Consider the following 20,562-nt stretch of genomic DNA (forward strand, 5'->3'; position numbering starts at 1 on the left):
GGCCACTCTACCATACAGGCCTGATTGGTGGATTGCTGCAGAGATGCTTGTACTTCTGGAAGGTTCTCCTCTCTCCACAGAGGACCTCTGGTGCTCTGACAGAGTGACCATCGGGTTCTTGGTCACCTCCCTGACTTAAGGCCCTTCTCCGCTGATCGCTGACAGCTCTAGGAAGAGTCTTGGTGGTTTCAAACTTCTTCCACTTATGGATGATGGAAGGCACTGTGCTCATTGGGACCTTCAAAGCAGCAGAAATTTTTCTGTAACCTTCCCCAGATTTGTGCCTGGAGACAATCCTGTCTCAGAGGTCTACAGACAATTCCTTTGACTTCATGCTTGGTTTGTGCTCTGACATGAACTGTCAACTGTGGGACCTTCTATAGACAGGTGTGTGCCTTTCCAAATCATGTCCAATCAACTGAATTGACCACAGGTGGACTCCAATTAAACATCTCAAGGAGAAACAGGATGCACCTGAGCTCAATTTGGAGCTTCATGGCAAAGGCTGTGAATACTTATGGACATGTGCTTTCTCAATTTTTTTTATTTTTAATAAATTTGCAAAAACCTCAAGTAAATTTTTTTCACGTTGTCATTATGGGGCGTTGTGTGTAGAATTCTGAGGAAAAAAATGAATTTAATCCATTTTGGAATAAGGCTGTAACGTAACAAAATGTGGAAAAAGTGATGCGCTGTATGATTAACTACATAATAATTAATTGAGAGGTGTGTTCCTGAAGCATACCATTTATCTAAACTGATTGGTGAAAATTAAATATATTGAAAAGTGTTGTGTTAGATGAACCAACTAATAAAAGGAAGCTTTCTGTTCAATTTCTTCAGTCTGCCATGATGCTTTGAAGAAGGCCCAAGGACAGCAATGTTTGAATTTCACATATAACAGTAGCTCAGGGGGTATTTTCCGTACATCGCTTAAATCATCCGAGATCAGATGCCTCATCTTGGATGAGTGAATGCCAGTGAAACTCATTCGGGTTAAGTCAGTTTTTCAAACGCAGCCGTGTAGTAGATTAGTCTAGCTGGATTTAATCATCCGAGATGATTACGTGCGCCTGTGCTGATTAAAAAGCCCATATATATTAAGTCTAGAAAACATGATCAGCAGGTCTTTGATAGGCTGCAACAAAATGACGAAAGAATGGGCGCATTTTTTTTTTTCACACAAGCGGAGCAGGATCTTTTACTAGAAGGATATGAAGAATTTCAAGATTTAATATGCACAAGCGGTAACACTGCAAAAGCAGCCCAAACCAGAAAAGACGGCTGGCAAAAAGTGGCCGACAAATTAAACGCTAAGTAGTGTGCATTGTACTTACTGAATGCAGTGTTTCATTTCCTATGTGTCAGATGAATTATTATTTAATATGTCATAATTCCAGATCAAACGTGAGCACAAGGAGAACATGGGAACAGGTTAAAGTGAAGTACAGGAATATACTTCAAACTGGTAAATGTTGGTATATAACTATTTAAAGAATTGTTGACATAAAGAATCATATATAATATAAAAAACATTAATTTTAAAGCTAATAAGAAGGCAGACAAGTAAAAAACAAGTGGAGGTCCACACGGTCCAGACCTAACCCCTGCAGAAGAGTTGGCTCTCCAGCAAAATGCCCATCACCCTGTTTCTGAGGGCATTCCCGGGGGAAGCTCCTCCTCAGAACCAGTGGCAGGATGCAGTGGTCACTTCGTTTCAGGTAAAGGATGGTCATTGCATATATTTGTCCTCAATGTGTGCCATAGGTATGTTCCATATAGCCCTCTTTTTTGTTTTTTTCGGGAATGTCAAATCCCTAGACCAACGAGATATTGATGAAGGTCAAATATTTGATGAAGACACTGTGTCTGATTATTCATCAGGAGGAGAGGTACATTTTCTAAATAATGTTTGATCAAACTCCACTCTGATCAGTCCCATGTGCCCCTAATCACATTTGGAAATCCTACTTAATGAGAATGTTAGGCTGATTGTGAGATTCTTTATGGGACTGTGGGTGTTTTTGACTGTGTACCTACAATGGCATGAAACGTCTCTTTTATTGTCTGCACACGCAGGTGTCCAGGAAACACTATGAAAATCCGAAGGAAATATTTCAGAGCCAAACAGACTTTACGAATTGCCTGGCAAACTGCATTTTAATATAGATTTTTCCAATTCGCCTACAGTATATAAAAAAGTGCTGCTTGCAAAAAACCTTAAAGCAATGCATACTGTCTGTGTGGTTGTGAGAGCCCGACTTCGCCTAGTTTGACTTCGATTATAAGGTGCTAATAAATCTTTGAGGTACAATATCCCCCAGACTAAAGCTTTATCTTTCGAAAAGAATTTCCTCCCGGAGCAATAAAGGATCTTGCCGATCGCGCAAAACCCTCTCTATATGAGATTCTCTTCTTATAATTTGTGCACCGATATCAATTGGTCGCTCATTCATGAATGGTGAAGCCATGACTGAATGAATTCCATGCACGAACATTGATTGAGTGTGTGAGGTAATCCTTGTTTACATAAAACAAACCTGCTCCGAGCAGGTTGGAGGATTTCGATGTGCTGCTATGACAACACATCCAGCAAGAGTTTCGAAAAACCGACAGATCCAGGATCAGGCCAAATCATCAACAATTACATCCGGCTAAACGAGTAATCCACATACGAAAAATACCCCCCAGGACTCTTGTTTATTTGTTTTATTCCACAACAGTCAATTCTTTGCAGTTAGATATTCTCATTTATTTCCTCCATACCAGCTTTTCATTCCATTATAGTCCTTGGGGATGCTTACAGGAAGAACACCAAAGTGTGTCGGCCAGGTGTCAGGATTGCACAAACAGTGTTCAGTTTTGTTATCGTTTAGTTATGTTTACTTTCATCTCGATTGACATTTTGTAAAATTATTTTTTTACGATGTAACCATTCTGTGTATTTGTTTCATAACAGGGCCATTTTGGGTTTGTAGTTTTCTTGGGCACCTCCATTTTGCGTTTTCCACTTTTTTGTGGTGCAATGCGTTTTCTACGTAGATAGCACATGGCCTGTGATATCGTGGTGGGCCTGTCCTTAAAGATGCATTAACTGTCAAAATAAAAAGTGAAGACTTCAAGAAGAAAAAGAAATGTTTCTGAGAACTCTTTTGGTTAGAAAAATTGTGAATTTATTGCACTTTTTTTTAATACGATGATTGATCTCGTGTCTTACTGTGCTTGCCTCAGCTATGTTTGACTACCCCTTACATCTCTGACACTTCATTAAATTTAAAAGGTCTATCAAAATTTACATGGAAAATGCCATTGGCAGTGACACCCAAAAGGAAAACACAAAGGTATAATAAATGCAGAACTAAAAATGAATAAGAATGTCTTTTCTCCCACATCCCCAGAGCCGATGTCACATTATGAAACTTCGGCTTGTGGGGTATGCCAGACACTCTGGTGGCAGTTGCAGATCTTGTCGATGGACCATGTTAGTTTAAACGATTGAAAGCCACAAGCCATATCACATTTAATGACTGTGTGCCAACCTTCCAGCATAGTCGCACTTGCCTCTTTTTGTGACAGTCAGTAGTGTACTGCCTGAAGGAGCTGGTGCCGTATGAAGAATTAACAGCTACGGCGAGTTCAAATGTAATCACAGCCCTATTTTTCATTTTCCATTCTGTCGCGGTACGTAAAACTCGAGACATCAGACAGACGATGCCTATGACTCACTAAGATTGTGTAAATGAAGTCTATGACCAAAAATTGCTTAAGACGATATATGAACACACCTGTGCAGTGGAATGCTGCATCATCTTGGGTTGGTTCCAGCCTTGCGCCTGATGTTACTACTAGTGTGGCCTCTGGATATGTACAGTAGATTAGAGTATAAATGAATTCTAATAATACATTATTAGACTTACAGCAGAGTAGGCCCACTGAGAACTCCAGAAAACACTTCATCTTGTATGGCAGTCAGATGCTTGTTTTTATGAAGGTACCTGAAAAAATAATTTTAGAAGATGGTAAGCAGTTATCGTCATCATTTGTAATTTTAACACATGGTGAGTAGTCACAGTCATCATTTTGAAAAGTACACATTCATCATCGGGCCTGCAAACAATGTAAAGGAATGAGATATACAGCACAGGAAAGGTCCAGTTTTGGGGCTGATTATTTGGCAAAATGCTAAACCAATAGTAAGTATGTCCATCCATTCATACATTGTCAAACCTGCCTAACCTGTGCCAGTCGCATTGGGTACAAGGCAGGGAACAACAAAAGTTGGGGTGACAGTCTTCCGTAGTGCACACTCACTTTTATAAAGTCCAATTACTTTAAATATTAAGTTATATATTTGCTTAATCTGTGTGTATTAGGGATGTGTTAAGAACACCAAAGGAGCTTGGGAAAAGCCTCAAGGACACAACAACATGGAAACCCTCCATAGAGTCAGCAGCCAGTCTGAGATTCCAACCCAGTCTCCAGGAGTGCTAATCACCATATTATCATGTGACCCAACATGGTGTAGCAGCGCTATGTGATTTATATAATTTACAACCCTTTCCAGCTTCATGCAAATCAACAATTCGTGATCACAGATCTTCTGAGATGCATCTTGTGAAGGGCTACATGATTTAAGAACTTCAACTCCTAACAGACCCTACTGTGGCCCTGATTGGACGACTGAAGGGAGTGTAGGGGCCGCTTGGGAAAAGATCGGCCAGCGGAAACTTTGAAAAAGGAAGAGGAAGGTCTGTTGTGTGTTTCTGAGTTCACCTGTCTGTCTTGTCAACAATACCATCATCTGTGGATTTTCGTCTTTATGCTGGATCATCGCACCTGTATGGATGTGTGCACTGTCTTGTACCTGCCTGTCGTGTACTTACGTCTTAAGTTCTGCTATAAAGGTATGTGGGGTTTCTAATTCTGCGTGCATGAGGTTGATGCAGTTCTGCAGATCACATGACCACACACTAGGCAGTTATTCCCCTATACCGCTACCCCATAGACGCTTATAAGTAGAGCTGCAAAAGTCACCTTTCATGTTTGTAGCTCTGCTCAGTTATTCAGCATTTCATCTAGTTGTTTAGTTGTACAGTATGATATGAGTATGATAATGGATTCCTGAACAGTACAGAAAGGAGACCAAATCTGAAGAATCATCCTTCACTATGCTCTTCACAAACGAATGGTGCCGACCAAAATAGTCAAGCTCACCTGGATACTAGGTTCCATAATAGTACAAGATGTGTCTTCCTGACATGTTTTGGATTTGCCGTCTCATTTATTAAGCATATACAGTGCTAATGGTTAGTCAATCATGCAGCCTGTGTTGGTTCCCTTACCCACAAGTTGCTTAGGGTCACCCATTGATTTGATGAACAAGTCACTTTGACCTTCTGAAACAGCAGGCTGAGCTTTCAGAGGAGTTTCTCAATCAGGGTTTTGTAGCTCCTTGTGGAGTAATGCTGGTTCATAGATCCTGCCAAATTTCCACTGATGTTCGAGTCTGTACTGTAACACACACAACACATTCAGGTGGCATATGGGGACTTAGCTCTGCCTTAATGAGTTCACACTGGCACTCCACATTCTTGGCCTCTATGCGCAGATGTACGCTATCAGAGTATTTTAGTTGGAACTTCTTTGTAATATTATATTAAATTAGCAGCTAAATATCAGAAGAAGCACTTCTAAAACATATGGCACCCTTCAACTCCATGCGCTGAAATCCTTAAATCTAATTGCAATAATAAACTAAAAGTGAGAGTGTTTATCTTGGGTCTACAGCACAAAGATCAGTTTTAACATCAGGGCCAGCACAAACACTGATGTGGTAAAACTCATAACAAGGACTTCACTATTGCTTAATTCTGCCCCTTTTTGTTTCATAGGTCAGATAAAGAGGGCCGACACAAATTAAGACTCTATATCCCATCAAGGAGGTCAAGAAAAAAGGAAAACAAAGGAATGAATGAATGTAGCTGGGCTCGTTATCGGATCTTCTGCGCACAGCCCATGTTAGGAGGTGCAGCTGCCTTCAGATTGCATGAGTAGCCACTGTCTCTGCATGTTTCACTTATCGCCTGTTGGTGTTTTTGCTTCAGGTACTCACTCAAGATTTGCTTCCATATTCCAGTAATGTGAGTGTCCGGTAAACTGGTTTCAATCTCAATGAGTGTAAGACTGTATGTGACAATGCCCTGTGAGGGACCGGCACGCTCTGATATGGATGGTTCCTGCTATGCACCTAGGTGAGATTGTAACTGAATGAAAGAGTAAAGCTGTGCCCTTTGTTTCAATAAAAACTTTCTCCAACTGGAATGTCAAGGAGATCTTTGGCAAACTTCAGGTATGCAGCGATATTTTTTTTTGGAGATCAGCAGCTTCCTCCTTGTGTCCTGCCATGGACACCATGCCTGTTCAGTGTTTGGTGTAGGATAGACTTATGAACAGAGATGTTCACCTGTTCTAATGATTTGATCAAAAGCCGTTGGTTGTTATTAACTAACTCTTGGTTTCTTTTCCGTCCTGTTGAGCATTCTGCATTCTGCATTTAAGCCATCTTTGCTCTAACACCCACTTCCAGGGAAGGCAGCCACAGTACTAAGTCATCTCCATTTATAAACTTCTGGGGCCTCATGTATAACACCGTGTGTAGAATTTGCACTATAACATGACGTAAGCACAAAAGCTGAAATGTGCTTACGCACAGAAAAATCCAGATGCAGGAATCTGTGCGTACTCCAAATTCCACGTTCGTCCGCTCCATAAATCCCGGTCAGCGTGAAAACTAACGCTCGTGCACGCGCCTGCTTTCCCTCCCCAATTCCCCCCAGAGTTGCGCCTCTTTGAATATGCAAATCAATATAAATAGCCCTTAAGCTCAGCGTTCTGTGAAAAGACAATAGGAAAAGCACGGGGGAAAATATAAGAATTTCAGCGAATACCAAGTGGAGGCAAAGGAAAAAACGTACTATTTGTTGGTTTAAACAGTGGAATAATCAACAAACGGAAGTTGATCGAGTGATATAGTGTCGGAGAAACTCGAAAGCTCAAGTTCACAAATTCACACAGTGCCCGAAATAAAAAATAAGTTGTCGTGAAAAGGCAAGTTGTAGCCCACCGTCTGAGCTTATTAGGGTACAGACAAAAAAAAATAGGCACACAGTGGGGAAAAAGCACGAAATGTCAACTTTAATCTCGAAATTTCCACTTTAATCACGTAGTTTATTTTGTCATTAAAGTAGAACACCATAAACCTCATCTTAAAATCATTTAATTTACTAGTTTCTCAAATCCCATCGTAACTAAAGTAGCACGTTAAATGCTTTGTTTTGTATTTGATCTTCTATGTGCTCTATGTGTGTAAATCACTATGTGCTTCCGGGCTTTCTCTTTCTTCGACAGGACACAGAATCCATTACATTCGTGATATTACAGCTCTCTGAATAATTAAAATACTGAGATGTATACGTGATATCATTTTCATGATGATTGAAATGAAAGCACGTTATCAAACATGAGAACACGATGGCGCAGTGATTGTTCATGTCTCACACAAGATGCTGCTGCGCCATGTGCGACCTTCGATGAAATAATTTATTGTAGCAGGACTGTCTCTTTCAAACGTACTAACCTTCAGTTTCTGTACTTACTTTTCTTTCCCCAAATACCCAATCGCCACACAATCAGCTCTGTAATAGACGTTAAGCCATCTGTAAGCTTACAACGACAATTCTTCAAAACTTTTAAGGAACATTGAAATATCTTCATAGTACGTGTTTAATTATTCTATCCGTCTATCCTTCCAGTGTGCCGCCCCAGCCTCAGCAAATATACAGCGCGAGGCAGGAACAATACGTGAACTTGCTAGCGCTGCGGCACCGTGTCCTCACATGTTTAATTATTAACGATACAGATTATTTAAATGAAGTTAAAGTTTTATGTGTATAATTTAACAAACATATTTTGCTGCATTTCATCGTAAAAATGATATCATCATCATATGTAAATACACGCTTTATAAAGTGGCCCAGGTTGTGAAATATTATAACTGTAGTGCAAGTTTACAGTGGGGTGATTGTACTTATAAGTACAAACCGTTCTACAAGGAGCACTTGATTGAGTGCATTTATAGTTCTTGGGATGAAGCTGTTTCTGAACCACGAGGTCCGTACAGGAAAGGCTTTGAAACGTTTTGCTGTGGCTTTGGCAGCATGTGCTTGATGCTGTGTACCGATAATTCCCTTTCCGATCAGCTGCTGTAGAGCTGTGGTTCCCCACTCAGATACAGTGATATAAATACTCTGAGTGGTGCAGTGAGAGTAATATGAAAAAAGATGATCTGCTGTGGCAACCCTTAAAGGGAGCAGCTGAAAGAAGAAGAAGAAGAAGATGGTGCAGTGAGAGTAACAACGCTAAAGCAGTTATGGTATTTGGAATACTATGGCTGTTCCCTGGACCATTATATTGTTACGAGTTAATTACAATCAGATGCATTACACTAATCAACAATATGCGGTTAGTTTCAGTGTATTTATAAAGCCGCATCAGAAATGTGGTTCTAAGAAATAAAGGGTAACCACACAGTAACAGTAGCACTGCTTTGACGCTGGGTGCCGCCAGTCTGCAAAACCATGCGGAGAACTTTCGTACGACAGGGTATGACGTACCATGAAAAAGCGCTTGGCTTTATGCCATGTAGGTTTTATACATTGTGATTTGAACGTGGAAAAGCATTTCTGTGCGTACGCACCGTTCATACATGAGGCCCCTGGTCAGGGGCATGCACTAATACTGCGTTGCTGTACCCACCACACAGCAAGGCACCTGGATTGGGACCCAAGTGCAGCGAGAGGGCACCTCAGCACCACACTGGAACAGTGTCAGGTTTGTGGACTGATGAAGATCTATACTCTTTGAAGTTACTTTGCATGCCTTGCATGCCTTGCCACCACTTCTCAGATCCTCCTTGTGAAGAGCAAAGTCAAAATGTCCGAGTCTATTTTTATAGGTTAAGTCAGGTCTAAACCACACCTCCAAACTCATTTCATTGGTCGGACGCCAGGGTTGCTTTTGTTAAATACATTCTACATTACAAGTTAAATTAGACTGTGCTTGTCAATTGTTGTAGCTTAGATGAAGATCAGACCTATTTTATGGCACACTTCTTCTTCCTTCAGCTCCTCCCATTAGGTTGCCACAGCAGATCATTTTTTTCCATATCTTCCTGTCCACTGCATCTTGTTCTGTCACACCCATCACCTGCATGTCCTTTCTCACCACATCCATAAACCTTCTCTTAGGCCTTCCTCTTCTCCTCTTGCCTGGCAGCTCTATCCTTAGCACCCTTCTCCCAATATACCCAGCATCTCTCCTCTGCACATGTCCAAACCAACACAATCTCGTCTCTCTGACTTTGTCTTCCAACCTAAGCTGACCCTCTAGTGTCCTCATTTCAAATCCTGTCCATCCTTGTCACACCCAATGCAAATTTTAGTATCTTTAACTCTGCCACCTCCAGCTCTGTCTCCTGTTTTCTGGTCAGTGCCACCGTCTCCAGCCTATATAACATAGCTGGTCTCACAACCATCCTGTAGACCTTCCTTTCACTCTTGCTGATACCCATCTGTCACAAATTACTCCGACACTCTTCACCACCCATTCTACCCTGCCTGCACTCTCTTCTTCACCTCTCTTCTACAATCCCCGTTACTCTGTATTGTTGATCCCAAGTATTTGAACTCATCCACCTTCGCCAGCTCTACTCTCTGCATCCTTACCATTCTTCTCACCTCTCTATCATTCACACACATGTATTCTGTCTTGTTCCTACTGACCTTCATTCTTCTCCTCTCCTCTCATATCTCCACCTCTCCAGGGTCTCCTCAACCTGCACCCTACCCTCGCTACAGATCACAATGTCATCAGCAAAAATCATAGTCCACGGGGACTCCTGTCTAATCTCATCTGTCAACCTGTCCATCACATTGCAAATAAGAAAGGGCTCAGAGCCGATCCTTGATGTAATCCCACCTTCAACCTTCAATGCATTCGTCACTCCTAGCACAGACCTCTCCACTGTCATACTTCCCTCGTATATATTTTATTTACGAGGGGCATTCAAAAACTCTATTTTTGAAGAATTTCAAAAACAAATTACATCAGTTTTCTACCTAGTCACCTTCATTTGCGATGCAATTTTCCCAGTGTTGTACCAACGTTTTAATGCCCATTTACTACTCCTTCCAACTTCACCGTTTCCAACGCCCAATTACTACTCCTCCCAACTTCACCGTTTCCAACGAAAATATAAAAGTGAGGAAACTTTTTGAACGTTCCTTGTATCTAGTTATTTCCAAAGGGCTGACATACTTATTCTTGCCACTGTATTGATTAGTATAGTATATATTGATTAGACCCATAACAGCAGCGATAATTGGGTGTACTAGAAGAACATAGAAAGGTTCAGGGTTAGATAAACTTCATCTAGCAGTTTGGAAAGGTTAGAATTCAAGCTGCGGAGATGTTTTATGGACAGTCAAATAAAGTAGTCAAACGAATGTGGGAATTCTAACACTAATAGAGATTGGCAGATGATGTCATCATAGAAAAAACAAATTATACAAGTCAGTACCTCCTATGTTATTCGCCAGATATGAAAAGTATTAAAAAAATGAGATGATTCATTTAAATAGCAACTTATGAAATGAAGAGCCTTCCAGCATTGGAGCCCTAGAGTGTCTATGTGGATTTTGCCCATTTTCCCAACGTCTGTGTGAGCTTCCTCTAGTTATTCCATCTTCTATCCCAAATTCCAAAGACCTGCAGATTATAAGCAGCGGAGATGTTTTATGGACAGTCAAACAGAGTAGTCAGATGATTATGAGAGTTCTAACACTGGCAGACATCTTCACACAGACAAACTTACCCTGCAGTTGCTATGATTATTATCAAAGGTGAAGAAAAGCTGTCAAAAAATCTGACCATTCACAAAATTAAGGTAAATCAATAGGAAAAAATTGTGAAAAGTAAAATTCAAAAATACAAAATTCAAGATTTAAAAACTGAAAATTTGGGATGTTAGTTTTAACCCTCTGTGTCATGGAGCCAGTTAAAAAAAAACAAACGGTGCTGTTTGACATCCATTACTGCCCTGTGCATTGAGGTGGTGCAGGGAGAGACACAGTGCAGCTGATGAGGAAGGAGGCTTGTAAAGAGGCACATACAGTTGAAAGATCAGTATAGCTACTTCTCATTGGTTGCACTGGGAGTTAATCGGGTCAACGGCCACATTGCCTAGGATAACTAGAGCAGGGGTATGAAAGGGGAGAGGCTGGATTTGGAGAAAAGTGTTTGGAACGTCTGCAGTGAGGGCAGCTCCAGAGGCACTTAGGAAGTTTCCTTTAACATGATGAAGTGTAGAACCTGCAACAGGATCATGGAGGCAGGGAAGAATTGTGAACATAGAATCAGATTGTGCTCTGTGGGTACCAGTCAGAGGTGGTAGAGTGGGTTCTCTGCGGACCTATGGGAGGTTGCAGTGAAGGAGCATGAAGTTGTGGCTGAGTTCAGGGTGAAGGACACCAGGGCCTTTGACACAGAGCACGAGTTCGGGGTGAAGGACACCAGGGCCTTTGACACAGAGCACGAGTTCGGGGTGAAGGACACCAGGGCCTTTGACACAGAGCACGAGTTCGGGGTGAAGGACACCAGGGCCTTTAACACAGAGCAGCAGAGATGAGTGCATTCATCATTTGAGGAACTGTGATCATCGTGGCCATAGAAGGTACAGCACTAGGATGTAGTAAGGGGGGTGAATGAGTCCTCGCTTGCAGTGTCATCGGTAAGGTGGAATTTGAGGGATGTGGTTGCCGTTTGTGGGTGTGTGTGCATCTTTGGAAGTTGGAGTCAAAGCGGACATTTTTTAGAGAATCTGTCAAAGGGATTTGACCTGAATTTAACTACTGTATTTATGATATTTATTTTTGATTTTTTAAAGCACTGTGTGTTTTATTAATTTTATTTAAGGAATTCTTATGGAACTACAACTTTTGACACTTTTTTATTTAATAAATATGCACCTTGTTTTTTTGGACATTTTGGTCCATCCTCATTTATGAAACATTACAGGGTTGAGAGGACAGTTGGGCACTGGGTTCATGTTCTGGACATTGACCAAGTGCAAAATCAAAAAACACAAAGTACATTTCAAAGAACCAAACAAGAGTCCAACAAAATAGCCAAAAGACTGCAAAACTTAGATAGGGGAGAAAAGACACCAAAAGGATGTAATGGCAATTCACTCAAGGAGTGGCGGAGAATCCTTTTGGAGTCTGCCAGATGCTGCAGAGGTGACTGATTACAGCCCCTGGGGTCTGTATTCTCATTAGGAGCCTCATCCCGCCACCATCAAAGACAATTAAACTACAAATTACACAATTAAGAAAGTATTGGGAAACATAATTAAACTAGCAGAAGAGATTAACAAAGGATATTTACAAATATAAAACAACCGATAAGGAAAGCAAATTAATGAAATTCAAAATAAAACATGATGACTCAGAGAAAAAAATGCAAAAGCTACAAAAACACAACTTGGGCGTGAGACTCACACCAAACCATGCCAGGTGAACTATCAGTATGTAAAACTTAAAGAACGTTTAAATTAAAATCACTCGAAATTCCTTTTCTGTAGTCTTTTCTTTAACCATATAGATAAAGTTACAAATGTCTGTGTGTCTGCCTGGACACCACTCAAGAATGGCTCAACTGATTTACATTGAACTGTCACATTGCAGGTTTCTTTTTTCTTCCCTCAGTCTACAGGGTTGCTTGGTGGAGACTTCTTTATAAAATCTTGCTATGTGACACAATATTTTCTTGCATTTTGAGTCCCAAATGAAGAATTCATACAAACAGAATGTTTAGGGATAAATTAAAGGTAGACTTGCTTCAAACGTAACGTATGCATTACCTCGGTAGTATCGTTGGAGGCAAACTTCCACAGTTACACATTTTCATGGAGCGAGTGAGAGAGTGTGAGAAGGCAGTTAAAGAATGCAGTAAGGCTGAGAAGGCAGTTAAAGAATGCACCGGGCTTGTTTTTAAAGAGACTGCTTCGAGCATTGTTTTATATGTATATTGTTTTGTATTTAATGAAGCCTTTTTTCTATTGGATTTTAACCTCCACTTTACTTCTGTTTTTATGGGATCATTTATTTACTGAAGGATTTTGAAAGCACGTCACTTTAATTTGGACTTTATTTTTGATTGTTGTTTTATTGATTTTAATAAAAGCACTTGGCACTTTTTACACCCTCCGATTGCTCCATTGTAGTGCCTCACTGTCATGCTCATCGGTAACATTACCGACAGTGATGGGTTTAAGGGCTCCCTGAAGCGAGATGGGAGCATGCAGTGAGCCCACATAGTCACAGACTTTACCTCAAAACTGTAATCTCTTCTCCACTCAGTTCCTCCTCATTTCCTTCATGCCAGAACTCGACTCATGAAAGGTTAGTTTTCTTGGTTGTTTATGGTTAGTTTTTGTATAAATTACGGATTTTTCAAATGTTCATTTTTTTTCCCTGTGCTTAAAACTCATTAAAAAAAGTGTTTACAGTGATCGGTTCGTAAGGCTGTAGCGTGAACTCTTGCAATGTTAGTTTTCTCTGTTCAAGGTTTTTCCAGTGTTATTCAATGTTTTTACATTTAGTTTACTACTAGCAAAATACCTGTGCTTCGCAGCGGCGAAGTACTGCCTTAAAATATTTATTAAGAAGAAAATTAAACCTTTTTAAACTGAGGGAAAATATGCCAATAATTATTTGTTAAGGATCTCTTTGTATACCACGTTGTCAGTTTGGCCCTCCGGTTGTAATATGACCAAGCTGTGCGCTGAGCTTACTCTTGAGCATGTAACGTACAGTTGGCCATGTGAACAGTAATCTTGTCTCAAATCTCACAGCTTGGATTGCTGCTGTCATAATCGGTTTGAGTTTCATGGTTTGTTTCAATTACGACAGTATTTGTAGGACTTGTGTTGAAGTGACATTCGGCATCTGTCAAGCGTTGTAAGCATACAACCGGTTTCATCGATAAAATCACATCCAGCTTTTGAGAGTTTAAACATTCATAAACATCAAAGTGTCCACTACTGAAATCGTCCCCTGTGAATCTAAGATGTTTAAGAGGCATTGATGGTTGTTGAAAGGTGTAAAATATTTGGCCATTTCGGTACACTTGAAAGTGACAACCGAACAATTCAGTGGCAGCCATCAACTCACATGCAGATCCATAGGTGAAGGGCTTAAGCATTTCACTCTTCTAGTGCTCCTGTGTAGTCTAATTATCTCCTGTACCGTCATCAGTCCACACCTTGAACCTGTCCCAGTCATTCAATACATAAGACACAATGTTCCTCCGGATATCAAGAGTGAGCCTGATATGGCTGTGCAATATGTAACACAGAGAAAGGAAAAGGCAGGTGCCATCTCCGGGCATGGAAACCACTCGGTAAATGACAGTTCTTAGATCGATGGTGATCACCTCGATAGACATGTTAATGGGGGTACGGTTGGAACAGTAACAGAAATGGGTACCTGAACAATGTAAAGTAAGTCTAAAATACCTACACAATAACTATAATCGTAATAAATAAACAATAAAACAGCGGAGAAGCCGTGGATTAAATAAAAAGGCTGTAGTTATCAGCAGGGAGACGTGAATCCCGTGGCGAAGCAAGGAAGGGAATGTAGAGACTGGAGCGACGGACAGCCTTATATAGGCAGGCAGCCAACAACGTGGGAGGCGTTGGGATGGGGGACCCAACGCTGCCTCACACGGTGAACGAGCTACAGGCTATGGACATATATATGTACGTAAGTAGGATTCAGTTAGCGTTGGGAACCCGCGTACCAAATTTCTTGAAGATGGGCCCATAAGTAACAAAGATCGTTGAAAGCTTCAAAATGGCGGCCGACAGTGGCATCATTACACCAAAATAAGTACCAAATTTCAGCCTTCTACCTACACGGGAAGTTGGAGAATTAGTGACATTGGAAATTTCAATATGACGGCTGACAGTGTCGTCATAGCACCGAAATAAGTACGTACATTGGTTTCGGTTAGCGCAGGGAAGCTGCCTACCAAATTTCGTGAAGATGGGGCCATGAATAAGAAAGTTCAACATGGCGGACGTTGTTGACCGTTATGACCGTTACACGTAGAATTTCAAAATGAAACCTGCTTAACCTTTGTATGTAAGCTGTAAGGAATGAGCCTGCAAAATTTCAGCCTTCTACCTACACGGGAAGTTGGAAAATTAGTGACGTTTGGAAAATTCAATATGGCGGCCGACAGTGGCGTCATACCACCGAAATAAGTACACAGATCGATTTTGGTTAGCGCAGGGAAGCCACCTACCAAATTTCGTGAAGATGGGGTCAGCCTTCTACCTACACGGGAAGTTGGAAAATTAGTGACGTTGGAAAGTTCAATATGGCGGCCGACAGTGGCTTCATACCATCGAAATAAGTATGTACATCAGTTTCGGTTAGCGCAGGGAAGTCGCCTACCAAATTTCGTGAAGATGGGGTCATAAATAAGAAAGTTCAATATGGCGGACGTTGTCGACCATTATCAACCGTTATGACCGTTACGTGTAGAATTTCAAAATGAAACCTGCCCAACTATTGTAAGTAAGCTGTAAGGAATAATCCTGCCAAATTTCAGCCTTCTACCTACACGGGAAGCTGGAGAATTAGTGATGAGTGAGTGAGTGAGGGCTTTGCCTTTTATTAGTATAGATTACGCTGTGCATTCTATGGTGTAATTAAATATTTTTGTGCTTAAAAATCTTTAAAAAAAATATATTTACATACAGCTCGTACGGTCTAAAACGGATTTATTGTATTTACATACAATCCTATGGGAGAAATTACTTTGGGTCACGACCAAATCGGGTTGCAACCCAAGGTTCCACTGTAGTTGCTGGCCGTGAACATGCTTAGCTTCAGGTGGATGACCTCTTCTGAAGTGTATGTGGTATGGCTGCTGGGCGATTTTATTTATGTTGATGATTTGGTATTTAAATATTTCTGTTTTTCATAATGACATTTATATTGTTGAAAAAAATACATTTTTGTCTCATGTTAAACAAAACGCAAACAAGGCTACATAATGTTTGACTCTCTAGAAACAAGCAGCAAAATAAGTTGACCTCCATGCCATCACCTGGTCCATATGGCTATCAACATGCAGTGTCTGTTGTGATCTGGCTTTTGATTTTAAGTCTTTTCCAACTGCTCCTTGGCCTTTATAATTATGATGAAAGAATTTAGTGGTTATTTTCATTATTTGTTTCTCTGTGTTTCCAATATTATTAAACATAAATGAAGTTCTCCTGCTGCACCATCTCGTTTTCTTTAGGGATGCTGCCATGTTGGTAGATAGGACTTAATGCCCTGATACTGAGATGGTTGTGCATCACAATTTCACTAAAGTGATGTTTAAGTGCCATTGCCACACATTCCTGGTCATCAAATTTTAGATTCATTAAATTAAAAAAAAAGCCAGAGCATCATTTCATATCATGGCTTTTGAATTTAGAGTCATGATAATTGTTTTATGCCCTCTATTGTGCTTACTTCTTGGTTATGTGTACCGTTTTTGGCTTATGACTTACGCCTCCGTTCTCTGACCATTCTTCTGGCGACACACCATTAGCTTTTTTATTTAATTATGGCCTTCTTGGCTACAACTCCTGTGTGAAATCTGACTTTTGCAAGCCATCTTCTGATTCCCTTTTCATTCAAAATGGCTGTTGACAGTAAACAACTTTACAAAAATAAAAGTAACAGTAAAATAAACAAAAATAAAAACAACACAAGGAGCACAAAGCTTATTCTTTAACTCTTTCAGGGCTAATATTGTTTTTATTTTATCCCAGGTCTGATTATTTTTCCCAAAAACTCGGTTTTCTAAAGAGCATACAAAGCAAACACTATATGCATTTAACATTAAACATTAGCTTTCTAAGATCGGCTGTAGCACTGCTTACGTACTTACTACATACCTGTTTGTCTAACCATTTATGTTCTGAAAGGCACTTTCTAGAAAAGAAACAGCTACCTGCCGTTCGTTTTTGATTTCCAGATCACTTGCATCAAAATTGGAGTCTGATGAGTCGCAGTCAGATTCAGCAATAATACGCAAAAAGCAAAAAAATGAATAATGCCCACAGAGGATTTGGCTTTGCACATTCGCTTTGCTCTTTTGCCCGACGTCGACGCCATTCTAGATGCTGTTTGCTCTGCGCTCCTCACACACACACACAGGGATTCGATGTCAAGTCAAGAAGTCTAACAGTCCTCCTAACTAAGAGGGTCTACTCGTAACATGATGGTGAGTTTTATCAGCGTCTACAGCCGATAATTATTACCCTCTGCCCCTGGACGTCCACTAAAGTCGACATCCAACCTCAACCCCTGCTGTCGACAAAACTCGACATCAGCCCTAAAAGAGTTAAAGAATCCAAAACTATGATAGCAAGCAAACCGCGCCGTCATCTTATATAGTCGACTGGAGACATCACACAAAGTGTTAGAGTTGGTTCACATGACGGCAGCCACCTTAAAGGATAAGTTCAGTATTTTTCAAGTTGAAGTTACTTCATCGCATTTATAGTATATATTAATTTACCACATAAAATCTTTTTTTGTCTATTCTTGCAGTTTACAATGGGGGTGAAGGGTACCAATGGTTCAAACATAAAAAAAGCTTAAACTTACCAAATAAGTCCATTCTTCAATACAATGGTACCTTGGTATATGTCCGATTTGGAATAAGTCCAACTTGGTATACATCCTGTTTGGACGTGAAAAATTTAGCTTGGAATACGACCTTTGTTTGGAATACGACTCGCGTGCCAGAACACCGCGCGCCACCCTTGTTTACCTCTCTCGAGACAAAGCCACGACTGCCCACGACCGTCAGTACGCCAGTTGCTAGCATTCAGTGAACAACCCGCGCTATAACTCTATGTGAGTTTTCACGTGATTTTGTGTTTTTTTGCGTAAATTTGAATTGATTGTTGAAAAGTATGAAGGTGGCATGCGTATCCGGGACTTGGCTGCTGCATACCGTATGCCGAGAACGACGGTATCTACGATTGTGAAAAACAATGACGTTATTAAAAAGTAAAGTGAGGTTAAATTGTCATTTATTTCATCTAATTGCTTTTGTATTTATGCATTTTAGTATTAAGCAGTGTTTAAATTATTTTATACAACTCCATCAATGTATAATATGCCAAGAACAATAGGATTTTTTTTTTATGGGAACGGATTATTCATTTTCCCTTTATTTCTTATGGGAAAAATACGTCCTGTTTGGTATAAGTGAAAGGATCTGGAACGGATTAAGGACGTATACCGAGGTACCACTGTAAATCTGTTTCTTGAGAGCTGCACAAATATTGTAAAGCAGTGCATGCATGTTGCTTTAGAGAGGAATAAAAGAGTCAACAAACTATTCATGAAATTTGGCCACTTGAATAGAAAGCACCTCATCTCGACGATTGTCTCTCGTTCTGTGGCACTGAGTGAAAGGCAAGAAAAGGCTGCCAGCCCATCACAAGAACAAGTGACACACACGCACCCAGGCACAAACCCTGCTCACGCTAACCTGTAGTTACCATTTCACATTATCTTTATGGATTTTGTATATGTGTGAAAGAGAGCATAACACTAAGTCAGTGAGAACATGCAAACTCCACTGGGCCAACGACCAAGCACATAATTCAAACCCCTAGCGCTAGATCTGTGAAGCAGCACCAGTAAGAATTGTTCTACCTTGCTGCCTGTGTTAGAGCTGTTCATCTGCTCAACGCTCAGTTTTCTACTAAATGACATTTCCATTGCTAATATTATAATTCACTTCATTTCAGCCCACTTCACTTACTGCTGTGGTGAAAAGACTCACCTTAAAGACCTTTGGAACTGCAGATGGCTTCAGTAATGGGTGATCAGGAGCATATTTTCTTTTTCTCGTCAGCTTGACCACAGAGAAATGAGTGACACAAACATATTAGGTCCCCTTTCAGTAGATCTTCTGAGCGTTCACATCAACCCTAAGCACTACAAGTCATAACTTTAAGGTGTTATGAGGAACACAAGGAAGTCAATGAAAAATGTAAAGGCTTTGTTTTTTAAGTTTATGTTCACATTCTGGATATGCACGTTTTCAAACCATTTCCTCAAAAGGCAAAATTGCTCTAAACACCTTGAGATGCGTCAGGCTGATCACCTTCCTTATTTATGTCTAAACACCACCCACTATGGCAGGAGTGAGCAAGAAATGTACCTCAAGAAAAATAGTTGCACAAATCTGGGCTTAAGTGATTATTTCTAGCTTCCATGTGTTATCATATGTCTGTCTTATAAACGAGGAAGGCATGTTTTCTTAAATCAGAACATTTGCTGCTCCAGAGCAGATGTATTCGGTAGGTTTTAAAACTTTTTCTGTCGCCTATGAACCTTTGTAACCTTCAGCCCCATTGTAAGCTGCAAGAACATATAAGGTAGTTTTAAAATTTATATAACAACACTTCACTTTAATCCTGATATTCTGTATGTTCAGTTCATCATAATAACTATTCATAGTGGCTGTAAAATCCGTACTGACCCCCCTCTCTCTCTTTTGTTTCTGTTTCCGGTTTCTTTGTGGTGGCGGCCTGTGCCACCACCACCTACTCAAAGCTTCATGATGCTCCAACAATGATGGATGGATTAAAAGGCAGAAGTCTACGTGACCATCATCATCATCAAGTCATTCCGTGAGAACCCTAAATCCAAAGAGGACTGTTTCATTTATGTTAGGTAGATTACCCAGAGGGGACTGGGCGGTCTCATGGTCTGGAATCCCTACAGATTTAATTTTTTTTCCTCCAGCAGTCTGGAGTTTTTTTTGTTTTTTCTGTCCTCCCTGGCCATTGGACCTTATTCTTATTCTATGTTATTTAATGTTAACTTATTTTAATTTTTTACTCTGTCTTTTATTTTTCTATTCTTCATAATGTAAAGCACTTTGAGCTACTTTTTGTATGAAAATGTTCTATATAAATAAATGTTGTTGTTCACTTTAGGACACATTTTTATGTGAAACATTAATATACAGTAATCCCTCGCTATTTTGCGCTTCGACTTTCGTGGCTTCACTCTATCGCGGATTTTATATGTAAGCATATTTAAATATATATCACCCATTTTCCGCTGGTTTGTGGGTTTCTGCGGACAGTGGGTCTTTTTATATCTGGTACATGCTTCCTCGGTTGGTCCCAGTTTATTTCTTACAAGGGATGCTATTGGCGGATGGCTGAGAAGCTACCTAATCAGAGCACACGGTTTAAGTTCCTGCGTGCTGATTGGCTCAGCGATGGAGTGCAGAATTCAAATCTGCTTTGCGTTAACCAGGAAATCTTGTCTCGCTCATTTAGCATCAATGTGTTTCGCTGTGTAAAGAGTTAACTTTTGTGCTCTTTTAGGTTTATCTTTGTGCATA

The 20,562-nt window shown here is 40.4% G+C and overlaps 1 protein-coding gene across 1 annotated transcript in view; it reads right to left on the reverse strand.

Annotated features, from left to right (window-relative positions):
- The window catches only part of tshr (thyroid stimulating hormone receptor), a 215,308-nt gene that overhangs the window by 25,199 nt on the left and 169,547 nt on the right, over positions 1–20,562 (reverse strand). The window contains exon 8 of the mRNA XM_039741715.1: positions 3,918–3,995. Coding sequence (XP_039597649.1) covers positions 3,918–3,995 — 78 coding nt within the window. The remainder of the gene's footprint in view (positions 1–3,917; positions 3,996–20,562) is intronic.

Source organism: Polypterus senegalus, chromosome 18, assembly GCF_016835505.1.
Source record: "Polypterus senegalus isolate Bchr_013 chromosome 18, ASM1683550v1, whole genome shotgun sequence".
Lineage (NCBI taxonomy): Eukaryota > Metazoa > Chordata > Cladistia > Polypteriformes > Polypteridae > Polypterus > Polypterus senegalus.